Below are 14169 nucleotides of genomic sequence, written 5' to 3'. Positions count from 1 at the left end.
GCGGAAAAAATCTGGGTGTGACGGAAAACCTGTTTTTATCATTCGAAAAGGATCCCCAATCATACCTATCTTCTAATTTCCCTTTTAAGAGAAATCTTCTCCTGCTTCCATACAAACTGGGAGCATGACAAATAATTGAAAACTTGACAAACTGAAAACGTGATGTAATCAGATCTTGAAGAATTTAAAATTGGTCTATAACCACCCTCGGTTAAGCAAGAATCTATATGCAAAATTTCAAGTTAATCAGTCCAGTAGTTCTGACGTGATAATGCGTCAAACATAATTTTCCTATACTTTACACCTGTATACGTGTATAATCCAGTTCTTTCCTTCATTATAGTACAGAAGATAATAGATGGATGGATGATCATTGTTATTTTACGGAAAGATAGAATAAGTTGAGTAGTTTCCCTTTCAGAGGGAGTTTTGACAACCCACAAAACTCATTTTTCATTTGAAGATAGATATAACGGAAAGGTGCATATGACCTTATTTTTTTGCTCAGCTTGCCAAAATACCCCTCATTCCAACATTAAAATTTTCGACTGACTGTACAGTGAGTCATTCTATCAGGGCTCGAATAATTTTGAAATTTTAATTAAATGAAAATGGAACAATATAATTTCTTTATGTAAATAACAACACCTTCATTCAAAGACATATTAACTGCATGCGTTTTCATATTTCCGTTACAGCATTGATGAAACTGTAAACGTTTATTTAGCACTTTGTCTCAAAAATTGTTCTAGCTGAAAAACTAATAATCCATGCCACGTGTAGGCCTAAACATTGCATCAGGAAAACGAAGTTTCAAAACTATTGAATGAAAAAGACTAAGAAATTGTCAAAAAAACCACTGATTTATTGATAATTAGAAAGACCGGTTTCGGCTATTACACCATTGTCAATCTCTGATAAACTCTTTGAATCTCTTAGAAACTCTTTGTGAATCTATGTTTTTCAGGTAGAAAGCAATATAGAAACAGATGTTCCTTTTTTAATTTCGACCATATGATTTGGTGATTTTTTAATGAAATCGAATGAAAAATTTAAACATTAATTCTGAAAAATCTAGAAGGAAAATTAAAATTTGGGCTTCCAGGTGCACGAGATTGATATTTTTAGAATCTATGTGCAAAATTTGGAGATCTAAATCATTCCCGTTTATCCGGTATGCATAAGTTGACATGTTTTGATGCGAACAAACGAACACACAACCCTACTCTTTCTTACTATTATAGAAGAACTAGCTTGCCCGGCGAACTTCGTAACGCCAAAACGTCAATGTATCTCATGTCACACTCAACATTTTTTTGTGAATCATGAATTTTTATCTGACAATCAATATTTTCATTTACATCTCAGTACGGACTTCCTATGTGCTTAGTCATGCAGCATTTATTATTCCGAAAACATATTCATCATAATCAATTGGTAGTAATATTTATCAGTAAAGTGTTGAATTGAAAAAAAATAGATAGGTTAAATCAGTGTTTCAAAGATGAACTTAATGCATTCATAGTTGTTGATTGTCGATAGATGGTTCAGGAAATATGCGATATACGATGAATTAAACAGAATTCCATATTCTTTCAATTTTCCATTTGTTTTGTCTGGGTTTAGAGAATGTTGACATAAATATAGAGTACGCCAACAACTTTGGCGATTGGCGAGCGATTGTTATTTTTCAATTTCAATTTTTTCAATTTATTTATTCACACACACACACACACACACACACACACACACACACACACACACACACACATAAGATACATCAATATGAAATAAAAATTGATTACATCAATAAAAAAACATTACAGTATAAAATAAATAACATAAATATGAGAACACATTACAATATTCGAAGGCAATTTATACATGTTATGTGGTGAAGAAGGGTAGAGGATCCAACTATCTTCCAACTATGGCTATCCATGTCATAGGAAGGCTTTTGATCCTTGGAATTTTTGGAAAGGATTGGGAAAGGGATGTGATAGAGCACAAGTAGGGGAAGTGAGCGCACTAATCAGAAAAGTTCTCTGTTAACTTATTATAGTTCTCAAAGGTGGAAGAAGTAGTTAATTTTGATCCAAGCATTGATATCTGTTTTTACTTTTTTTGTTATCTTGGCACAGCTAATAATTTGTTCAGGAATTTTATTTATAATTTTAGTGCTTAAATATATGAGTTGTCTTCTAATATTTTCAATGTTAGTATGATTGATTAGGTACTTATTTGAGGTGGGTCTTAAATTGTATTGATTATTGATAGTATTATTAGTGCAAATGAAATTATTTTTATATTTAAATATATACTTCACTACATTCATTACATACAACTGTCTAACTGTCAACACGTTAAACTCTTCAAAAGTCAGGTTGGTTGGGAAAAGTCTAGGCTTATTTAAGATTGTTTTAATGATTGATTTTTGAATTATGAAAAGCTCTTCCAAGTGGGAATTATAACAGCCCCCCCATACTGAAATACCATACTGAATTATGGACTGTACCAGTGCAAAGTATACCATTTTAAGATGACTTGAGTTTAGAATTTTTTTTGCTTCGTAGAATTTATAAGAAAGATATCTGATTCTTTTGCATAAACATTTGATATGGATGTCCCACTTCAATCTATTATGACGCCTAGATATTTTGTGCTTGTTACTCTTTTTATTATGGGACAAGTGCAGTTATTGAAGTTCATGTTGCAGTTTGAATGTAATCTCAGATTCATATTTTCGTCGGGTTTACCAGTTGTATTGAGTGCAAAGTATTGAGTTGTATTGTTAATAGCAGGTGCACACCGACGCGAATGCTCCGAAGTTTTGATGCGGTACGTATTAAATTCTGAGAACTTGCCGTGTTTAGTTAATAGTTAATATGCTGAACACCTTCCAATAAAACAAATAAAAGCGCTGTGAATCCATTTGTTGAGACTAGACAAATCTTCACTAATTTCGAGCAAGATTTGGCGGAATTTAAAGCAATTCGTCGATACTTAAAAAATTATAAATACTGATCAAGGCTTTGAAGATTCTGATCACAAAGGCTCTGAAATCTTGGAAATCATTAACAAAATATAAAGCTCTTTTATTTTGTTATGTTGGAGGATGAATTTGAAAGTGTGAGGCACAAGTCACAATGATAATTATTCTATTTGCCATTCATTTTAATAGGGATTTTTGGTTTCTGCTTGATTAAAGTCAAGAACTATAAAGCTGAATTCAATCTATCCCGTGCTTTAACAATAGCCTTGCAGAGCATAGGTTACCTGCTAGTATTATTTATATTTATGATTATTGATTATTTAGGTTTATTAATTATAATAGACTAGGCTATTGTATGTATGGTACAAAAAAAATAATCCACTCAAAGACAAAAATTTAGATTCGATCATTGGATTATATTTATTATGTATACCAACACTGGTGAACAGTGCTTGGTGAATAAAATAACTACTGTAGCTTATATAATATTGTTTTATTATTATTGTTTATAATTATTATTTAACGAAAATCCTAAATAAATGCTGCAAATCACCCCGAAGACCTCTGCTACTGTAGACATTGACAACAGGGTTAACAGCTAGATGGAAATTCGATGAGAACTACTATCCAAAAATTAGTTGCCAGCCCGGGAATCGAACCCGGTACCTCCCGGGCTGGCAACTAATTTTTGGATAGTAGTTCTCATCGAATTTCCATCTAGCTGTTAACCCTGTTGTCAATGTCTACAGTAGCAGAGGTCTTCGGGGTGATTTGCAGCATTTATTTAGGATTTTCGTTAAATAATAATTATAAATTAATTAGCATTTGAATAAATGCATTCTCTATTTAACTCCATCTGTAACTATTATTGTTTATTATTATTATTCGAGAAGAATCGCACAGATTCATAGAGAGAAGAATAAAAAGAATTCGATTAATGTAGGTATAATTGCAATTTCCAATAGGCTACAGTTTATCAATAAAGAAGTAATAATTCAATTTCAATTTCCAATTTATTAAAACACACAAAACAAAACAAAATTACAAAGAATTACAAAACAAATAAAATACAATAAAATTTTACAAATATAAAAAAACCGTGGGCTTTGTGGTTGGGTGTGTTGGAGAAGAGAAAAAAGAAAGGAAGATACCTAGCCAACTATGGTTTCCTATGTAGTAGGCTGGCAAAGAAGAGAAGAGAGAAGTGATGAGGAAAAAAGGGAAGGGAGAAATGGGAGAAGGAAGAAAAACAGAGGAATAGGTACGCAAAATGAAGGTGAGCAAGTCCTCTGAAAAATGAAAAAAAAATAATGAAAAAACAAAGCTGGAGCAAAAATCTTGAGTCTTATATAGGTATCTAAATGGAAGAGGAAATTACTGTATGTCCAGTTTTTTATATCGAGTTTAATTTTTCCGCTGATCTTATTATATATCTTATATTGTCCATGAGATAGTGATTTGGAATAAGGTTTATTATTTTAGTACCTATGTGAATTAACTGCCTCCTTATACATTCAATATTAGTGTTATAGGTTACATATTTGTTAGCAGTGGCCCTTAGATTATAAAAATTGAGTGTAGAGTTCAATGTGAGAGGAAAATCTGATCTATATTTTATTAAGTACTCAATTACGGTTTTTATGTATAATTGACATATAGACATGACCTCAAAATCACTAAAAACCATATCCGTTGGATAGAACCTGGGTTTGCTTAATATACTTTTAATTATCAGTTTTTGTGCTAAGAATAATTCAGCAATATGCCAGTTGAAACAGCCTCCCCAAACAACTATGCCATAGGTACTGCAGAATTGACTTGACTAGAGCATGATATGATCATTTTCAGGTGGTTCTTATTAAGAATTCTGTTAACTTGGTAAAATTTAAAAGATAAATATCTCTTTTTTCTACATATGTATTTAATATGAACATCCCATTTAAGGTTTTCATCAATTATGCTTCCCAAGTACTTAGTATTAGTGACTTTTTTAATGGTGGGACAATCACAATTACCCAAATTTAAATTGCACTGAGAATGGAGTCTCAAATCTTGATTCTCGTTGGGTTGCCCTACTCTATTTGCAGAGAAAGTTATGTAATAAGTTTTTCAATATTTAAACATAAGGTATTCTTATCTAACCACTTCTTAATTAAAAGCATATTATGTTCAGAAAAAGACTTTGACAGAGCTTCAGGTACGCGCGCGCGATATGTATGAGAGTGAATGTTTTAGCCTGCTGTAGACAGTGAAAGATCCCCCTCCCAGTGCAGTGATTGTTTAATGCGAACAGAGGGAGCGGAGTTGTGGGGTGATGGACGTCTGGTCCTTTTCTAGTTCCAACAGAGTTGATGCAAAATCGGCTGAATGAATTTGTAATCTATGATGGTAAAATTGGCAACGTTGCTGGTTGCCATAAGTTACCACTTGCTGCCACTTGTTGGGCATCATGGGGAAACATACAAAAATATACACGGCTGCCATAAATTTGGGAAGTTGACGGCTGCCATTATTATAGGACAATGGTGCAATGTTAGCAAACTTTTTGTTTATTGATATTATGACAATAAAAAGTAGATCTCGGACCTAAATTCGATGTTTTAAGACATTATACACCATAAAAACGATATATACTCCACTCCTAAGAGTGACTGCCACATGTATGCTTTACAGGCGGCTGCCACTTGAATAGGAGGATGTATATATATATATATATATATATACAAGGTGCAGCAGTCAATCAGGTGAAAAATAAATTCCATTCTAGTTCAATTCTACAATTCCTTTCTCCAATTTTAGTTAGGGATGGGTATCGAAAGACAAAACATCGATGTTTTGAACATCGATGCTTTTTTCATCCTAACATTGATAAGTGAGAAACATCGAACAGTAAACATCGATGTTTTTATACATCGATGTTTTTAAACATCGTTTATCGCCCTACGTTTTTATGGATGATACTATTAGTCCAGTCAATATAGACATAAAAAAGGGGGTGTGGTTGCAATTTATATTGTAGTTCTGATTTTTTAATATATTATTTGGGTACATAAGAGAAGTCCAGAACCAATTTCTTCATGCAAGATTTCCTTGTGCTAGATACAAGATAGCCCAAAAACCTCGTATTTTCGGCTCATTTTCCAGTTTTCAGCTATTTCTGTCAAATCTCTCCCAGATTATATTATATAATTCTGAAAAAAATGAGATAACTCGGAACTCTCTATCTCCAATGAGTACTTTGTTATAATTTCTCAAAAATGAGTAAAATTTGAAGAAAAAATCAATTTTTATGAATTTTAGTTTTTAATCAACAATATCTTCCGATTGTTACAATTTAGATGTATATTTCAGAATCCCTCTAGGCGTATTTTTGTGCTATACAATCTGAGATCAGGTAGAGTGCTCTATGTCATATAGATTTCCAGGTACACCTGACAACAATGCTCCTTGTATTGTGGAAAACACCTAATTTTCAGCTTCAACCATCATCACCATCTACTTTGTCCTCACATTGATATTTCGCACAATGACATAAGTTCATGGGTAAGAATCACCCGTTAGATGCACTTAATTTCAGTATTTTCTAGTAGAGGCACGCTTAAGGACACCTCAAGGATCAAAATTTCAAACACTTATAATTTACTTTTGACACAATGCTCAGATTTCATCGTACTACACTTCATTCTTCTCGGCTCGCCAAGGCGGTTCAAAATCATGCGTCAACAGTCAAATTCGGTCAAAAAATAGAAAATTTATTGTTAAGTGTAGGTACTTATTCATATTCAATACATAAGAAATGGCCAATTCCTATATTCAAAGCTATGTATCTCGGTAACCCCTTATTATAAAAATTATTACATGATCTTGAAATGTACAATAGAATTTTCTATTTCATCTGCTGTAAACAATTCATGAAAAAATATGTTCGTAAAGTGAGATTTGATTGTTGAAAAAAATCCGGAAATTGTATATATTTTTCTCATATTAACGGTTTTGGCAGCTCTATGATAGCGAAAAGTGATTCAAGATGGATTTTAGGCAACTGAGCTCGTAGAGGATGAATTTATCTACAATTTGTAATCAATCATAAGTTTCTATGATGTATCAGACTCGTTTTAGAAACTCTTGATCAACAGTAAAATTACGAAAAAAATGTGAAAACTGAAATCACCATTTTTAAAATCTTAACTTCCAATTGTTTTGGAATCGAAAGTATTATTTATTGGAGTGGGTAGAGGGGGACAATTTTCACATTCTCACTAGATTTGGAAATTTTATCAGAAATATTTCACAAGACATGCAACTTTGAATATAGAAATTGGTCATTTTCTGTGTATTGGAATATGGACTTACGTACACTCAACAATAAATTTTCCATTTTTCGACCGAATTTGACTTATTATGCATGATTTTGAACCGCCGTGACGAACCGAGAAGGATGAAGTGTAGTACGATGAAATCTGAGCATTGTGTCAAAAGTTATGTGTTTGAAATTTTGATCCTTGAGGTGTCCTTAAGCGCGCCTCTCCACTAGGAAATACTGAAATGAAGTGTATCTTACGGGTGATTCTCATAGAATATAATCTCAAGAACTTATGTCGTTGTGCGAAATATCAATGTGAGGACAATGTAGTTGGTGATGATGCTTGAAGCTGAAAATTGGGTGTTTTTCACAATACAAGGAGCATTATTGTCAGGTTTACCTGGAATATGAGATAGATCGCTATACCGAATCGCCATCTCCGAGGATTGAGACCTAACTGTACCCTTTTCAAAAAATCTTTTATGTTCCTCACCCCAAAATTTTTCAATCTTTTACCTATACACATCAAGATTAATTTTGGGTCCCAAAATAATAAGTATTACATCAAAACTAGCATAAAAAGATGGCTACTAAACTGCAATAGGGTTGGGGTGGAGATGATGTACAACTCCGTAATATAGTTCCAAAGGCTGTTCATTTATTTCCTTGTACACTGCATATTACAGTCCCAAAGGATCCAATGGTAATTGAATTGATTATTCTAAATGATATTTGAGTACTGTTTAATTAAAAAAAAAAAATATATATATATATATATATATATATATATATATGTATATATATATGTATGTATTATATATTATATATTTATTATTATTCTACGAGCCATTTTATATATGGTTGTTGTTGTATTATGTATGTTGTGGTTTCGGTATTCTAAATTTTTCAAACCCCTACCTTATTGTGCTTGCTAATTTTGACTTTTGTCTGAGATTTGCGTATCATGTCTTATCTTGAGCTTGTTGTTATTTTATTTTATGCATAGAATTTTCCACTCTTGCTGATTTATGTATTTCTGTCTTTATCAATTCATCTCAAATTAATTAATTTATTATTCTTATTGTATTTTTTCATTTAAAGAAAATAGGTATTGTATACACTATTTTAGATAGTTCTTAGTTTTATTTAGTTATATATTTTTCTCTCTTTCGTTTTCGTTTTTCAATAAATATTGTTTTTTTCTGTCTCTCTGATGCTCCTCCATGCGGACGTGACTTAGTCACTTGCATGGTAGAATATTTCTGTATATTATGTGAAATTTCTGCAAGTGCAATTTTGTAATTATTTTGTTTTTTTTTATACGGAAATAAAGATTATTATTATTATATTATACCTGATCTCAGATTGTAGAGCACAAAAAGAGCTTCTAAAGTGACTAAAATTTTATCTGGAGCTATTGTTCCAATATTTCAACAGTTACTGACTGGAATCATAGCAATTTTGGACTTGTGGCATTCAAGTAACAGTCTTTTGAATAATTGAAGTCGGGTTGTGACTAGAAAGATACATCAACTCTAGTTCACAAGATGTGTCATCTTCATGGTTTAGTCTGAAACCTCTCGGGATATCCTTGAGGATTAGGTCTTGAAATAGTCATATCGTATTCATTCAATACCTGATAGATTTTTTAGGAAATGAAAATGGATTAAGTTTTTTTATATGGATATCTGCTCTCCTTACAATACGAGGACCTCTTTTCCAGAGCTAGATTAATTAGTGTTAAACACATGTTGAGGAAATAATTGTAGTAAGAAAAAACTCTTTCTTCCTAAGAAACGAAGAATCCGACCTCTTATTCAATTCTAAATAACTATCTAACCTTGACATGGGCCACAGAAGTAATGTAAATCTTCAAGAGTATCCAACAGTCTCACATAAAAATACAGAGTTTGATTGAAAAATAAAAATAGCAATCTGCAGGAAATCAAAACTTATGCGAGATCTTTCACAAGAGTGATCTATATTAAAAAAAAAAAACACTAAACAGAATACTACACTAAATATGATAGAGATAATGATTGTAATTCTGTTACTATTGCTTATTGCTCTCAAGATGATCCTCTTCAAACAAAAAAATAAATAAAAAACTTGTATCAAATTAAAAAAAATAGAATTGTTTTTACTTTTTAGTTGGGAAAAACATCAGATGACCGATGTCTAGGTAAAACCATCGATAAGTGAAAAACATCAAACAGTAAACATCGATGTTAAAAACATCGATGTTTGATGTTGAAACATCAATGTTTTTAAACATTGATGTATCGATACCCATCCATAATTTTAGTCTTATTTGTTTTTTATTTCTAATTTCAAATCTCCTCTTTTCTATAAATTCATAAGCTACACCTTTCCTTATTCATAACTCACTCAAATCTTAAATATCCCGTTTGTAACTGTCACCTAAATACCCCATAATGTCCCCTGAATCTGTACCCTTTTCCTCTCCATCTGGCTGCACCACGTAATCTGTGGTCTCTTCTGCTACAATTGAGTCTCTGTGCGTACTCTGTGGTCACACAACCATTGGATTCAAAACTGCAGTCTTCTCGGTTGAGAAAGGAGACACAGTCTCCGAAAATTTCCCCCATTTCTAATGTAAGTTTTAAAGTGTTTTCAATCTATTTATGTCTTGTGTCTCCTGTTTCAATATATATATATATTATATATATATATATATATATATATATATATATATATATATATATATCATGTTAACTTTCAAAAATTCGCAGATGGATGAATATAGTAAATTATCAACTGGGTACATCCCATAAGCAGTTTCACTTACTTGCTGACATTTCGCCATTATACCAAATGACATCTTCGGAGTGCAGTCACAGCTACACTGACTCCTGCCTTTGCTTCGAAATTCTTCCTCGTGGTCGAAGGGAGTACCTCCTCCCCTCTCCTTCTTCCACATGTTCGGCCTGGCGCTGCTGGGTGAATGGAATTCCCGGAGAAGTGTCTGGCTTTTGTGATGTGTTTGTTGAGTTCAGAATGATCTTTCAAAGAGAAGAGATATTTGTACTGTCATCTCTTTTGTTAAGGCTACCTTGTTTCTCTATTTCCAGAGCCTCTCGTATAGTCCTAACCCGAAAATCTTGAATATTGGCTATTTGTCTGGTTTGTAGACAGGTTTGATTTGATGTTTTTTTAGTATTCTCCCAATACGGTCAGTGGTACCCTTGATGTATGGAAGGGGGACGGTTTTTTCAAATGCTTTCTCTTCCTTGAGTTTTTCTTCAGGTTTTGAAGGTGTCAGGTGTTTTTTATAAGATTTTTCAACTATTCTATTATTGTAACCATTATACTTCAGTATGGATTTGATTGTCTCAAATCTGACGTTTCACATTCTCAGATCTGATGTCTCAAAATCTCACATCTCGAAAAAAGCAAAGCAGAAGAGATCAAGATTATATTGTATTCCATAATGTAAGGAATCGAATGACATATAAGAGAACTCTCCCCGATCAATAGTTATAGAGATAATTGATTTCCCGTGATTTACCTACATTTTTCAACTTTGAGGGTTGCTAGTGGGGAAAGCTCTAGGGGGATTTGTTGAGACTTTTGGAAGAATGACCCTCTGGGAGGGTTCTATTGATGGTGAGAGATTCAGCTTTTATTTTATTTTTGGATCAAAAAACCTTTATTGACTGGGCTAGTAGTCCAATAGTCTATCTAGGCTGATTTCATGTCATAAACTACAATCTATAAACTATCAATAACAGTTCTATGAAAGATAGGAAATACTTTTCAAGTCAATACAAGATAAATGGGTGGCCTACTAACCTCTTGTCCTCCAGTGTTTCCATCACCATCAATTCTGAAAACGTTTGGAACTTTTTTTGAAGGATCAACTTTTTCTACTGCAGCAGCTATTTGTTTGATAGTTTCCTTACAAACTGTAAACATGAAAAAGTATGAATATATTTGAATAAAAATGATATTGACATAAGACTAAAAAATTATGGAAAAATTTTTGAGGTAGACTACTATCTAAATAAATGCTATTTAGACTACTGATTAATTAGGCTATTAGGCTACTAATTATCAACATCCAAGTTATCGACATAAGACTAGAAAATTATGGAAAAATTTCTAAGGTAGATAATCATCAGAATCATATTAGGGCGATGTTGAGAAATACAATTATTAATAAATTACTTGGATGTTGATAATTAGTAGCCTAATAGCCTATTTAATCAGTAGTCTAAATAGCCTTTTATTTAGATAGTAGACTTGAGATGTCATTCCTTAGCGATGACTCCAGCTGCATGGCTTAGGTATAGTATTTATTAAAAAACATTCTAATAGCATTTACAAGAGTTTTCAAGTTTATTGTTATAAATAAGTAATCTGCATGTTTTAGGCCAAGTTGCACAACAGCCGGTTGAATTTTAACCATGATTAATTTCACGAGAACCAATCAGAGAAGGCGTTTTTGAAAAGATGGCATCTTACTTGATACTTGTAGTTATCCCACTGGAAGCGCTGCTGCATCGTGGTCATCACTCTGTAGATACTCTTCTACCGAGTAGTATGGATTGGCTAACAGACAGCTCTTGAATACTTTCTTGAATCTGTCCTCTCTCTCCATGCTAGCCGGAACTTTGTTGTACATTTTTGTGCTGATGAATTTAGGTCCATTCCTGGCTAGGGCTGATGTCACCTGCTCCACGTGGATCATCCGTGTTTGGCGAGTGTTATGCTGATGGACTTCCCCATTCCTCACCAACAATTCAGGCTTCCTCTTCACCATCATGGCCAATTCCAGAATGAACATTGCTGGCAAAGTCAATATCTTTAATTGTTGGAACAGCGGTTTACAATGTGCTAGGTATGGTGCTCTACAAATTGTTTGTATAATACGCTTTTGTAATAAAGAAATTCTTTTGGCCAGTGTGCTTCCACCCCACACTGTTATGCCATAGCTCATAATACTGCTGAAGCATCCGTAGTAAACCTTCATCAAGATGTCATTGCCCACAATAGGTAAAAGTCTACGAATCATATAGCAAATTGAAGTCAATTTAACTGATACATTTTCAATATGCTGATGCCATCGAAGGTTGCTACTTATTGTGATTCCTAGGTATTTTGTGGATTCACCTACTAGAATACTACCGCCGTCCAGTTTAAGCAGTAGTGAGTGGTCAGGTTTATTTTGATTGTAGAACTGGACTATATTTGTTTTGCCTCTATTTAGTAATAATTGATTTATTGCACACCATTCCTGTATCTGTTACAACCCTCTTTGTGTTCTAACTCTAAGCTGTTCCTCAGTTTGATCCTGGATCAGGTGGCTTACATCATCAGCAAACATCCACATCCTTCCTTCTGTAATTGATTCTGGTAGGTTATTTACATAGAGAAGAAATAGCACTGGCCCCAAATTCGAACCTTGAGGGACACCTGCACTTGAAACATCCAAGGTTTTAGAAATATATTGTTTAGTCAAGCCATCCATACTATAGTGAGGTCCACGTTGTAATGGCAGTGGATAAAGATAGGAGAATAGAGATGCCGATTCTCTGCATTAATTAATTATATTTCTACACTGTCAAAAACATAATTGGCATCATTGTGGACCTAGAAAAGGATAGTACCACTGGCTTTGTCGAATGATAGACAAGGATAGCAATTCCAAAGTTGAACAAATACTGTCATTATAACATAGACCTCACTATAGTATGCCTCACACAGACCGCTTGTTTTCTGTTAGATAGATAAGTTGTAATCCACTTTAATGCCATACCTTCCACGCCCAGAATCTGCAACTTTTTTATCAACTTCTTATGAGTGATAAGATCAAAGGCCTTTGTCATGTCATAAAATACACACATTGATTCTCCCTTAGTATTTAAATCGTCGTAAATGTTAATCAACAGTTCAAAGACTGCATCTGATGTTGACCAGCCTTCTCTAAATCCAAATTGTTGAGAAGTAAATATATTGTTTCTTGCAATAAAGATGGAAAGTCTTTTCAGAAATATAATTTAAAAAATCTTTGAAAATACACTTTGCACTGCAACAGGTCTGTAGTTCCTAACATTATTTGTCTCAACTTTTTAGGAATTGGTACAACCTTTGATATCTTTACTTGTCCTGGAAATTCCCCAGTCTCAAAGGATTCATTTATAATTATAGTTAGAGGCTTGTCGATTATATGTTTTGTGATATTACATTTTTTCTAAATAAAAATCGAATCTTCAATTCGATATTCAATATATTAATAAAACTTGATAGTAAATATCAGTGTAATCGATATGCGGACTTAACATTTTTACCGGGAATTTATCAGATACACTAGTGTTGAATAACCTACAGTAATTATAAGGTTCTATTTCTGATGTAACAGATAATTGTAAACAACATAAAGGTTAAATAAATTCAAAACAGTTTTAAAATCAAGTTTTATTGAGAATAATAAATATAATTAGTAAACTTGTATTCTTTATTAGTGAGGTTGGCAATTTGATGACGTGTCTAGGCATCACCCGAAAAGCTTCAGGAGTTTCTCTCAAGATAAGATGGCTGCTGACTAGGGTAGAATTGTTTGAGTCCTCTTGAAATATATAGGAGTGAAGATTAAAGTTCTATATAAGTGAAGTTTAAAATGTTTTAATTGAGATCTGAATAATTTTATTATGTTCTAAATTTGTGTTGAATGTTTTTGTAATTTTGGAAGCCTGTAGCTGAATAAATGAGTTCAATATGAAGAGATAAGTATTTTAGCTTGTAAGAATTTTCTGTTTAAGTATCAAATGGTTTTGTTCAGTAAATTTTTGTTGTAAATTGCCCAGGTTTTATGAAAATTATAATTTGATTTGCTCTGAACTGGATTTCTTAT

At 32.8% G+C, this 14169-nt stretch overlaps 1 protein-coding gene across 2 annotated transcripts in view; it reads right to left on the bottom strand.

Moving 5' to 3' along the window:
• Positions 1–14169, bottom strand: part of LOC111046052 (protein seele) — a 186507-nt gene that overhangs the window by 155158 nt on the left and 17180 nt on the right. For both annotated transcript variants that reach the window (XM_039443179.1, XM_039443180.1), the window contains exon 2: positions 11109–11221. In XM_039443179.1, the coding sequence (XP_039299113.1) occupies positions 11109–11137 (29 nt within the window). In that variant the 5' untranslated portion in view covers positions 11138–11221. The remainder of the gene's footprint in view (positions 1–11108; positions 11222–14169) is intronic.

Source organism: Nilaparvata lugens, chromosome X, assembly GCF_014356525.2.
Source record: "Nilaparvata lugens isolate BPH chromosome X, ASM1435652v1, whole genome shotgun sequence".
Taxonomy (NCBI): Eukaryota; Metazoa; Arthropoda; class Insecta; order Hemiptera; family Delphacidae; genus Nilaparvata; species Nilaparvata lugens.
This window is presented reverse-complemented; position numbering and strand designations above follow the sequence as displayed.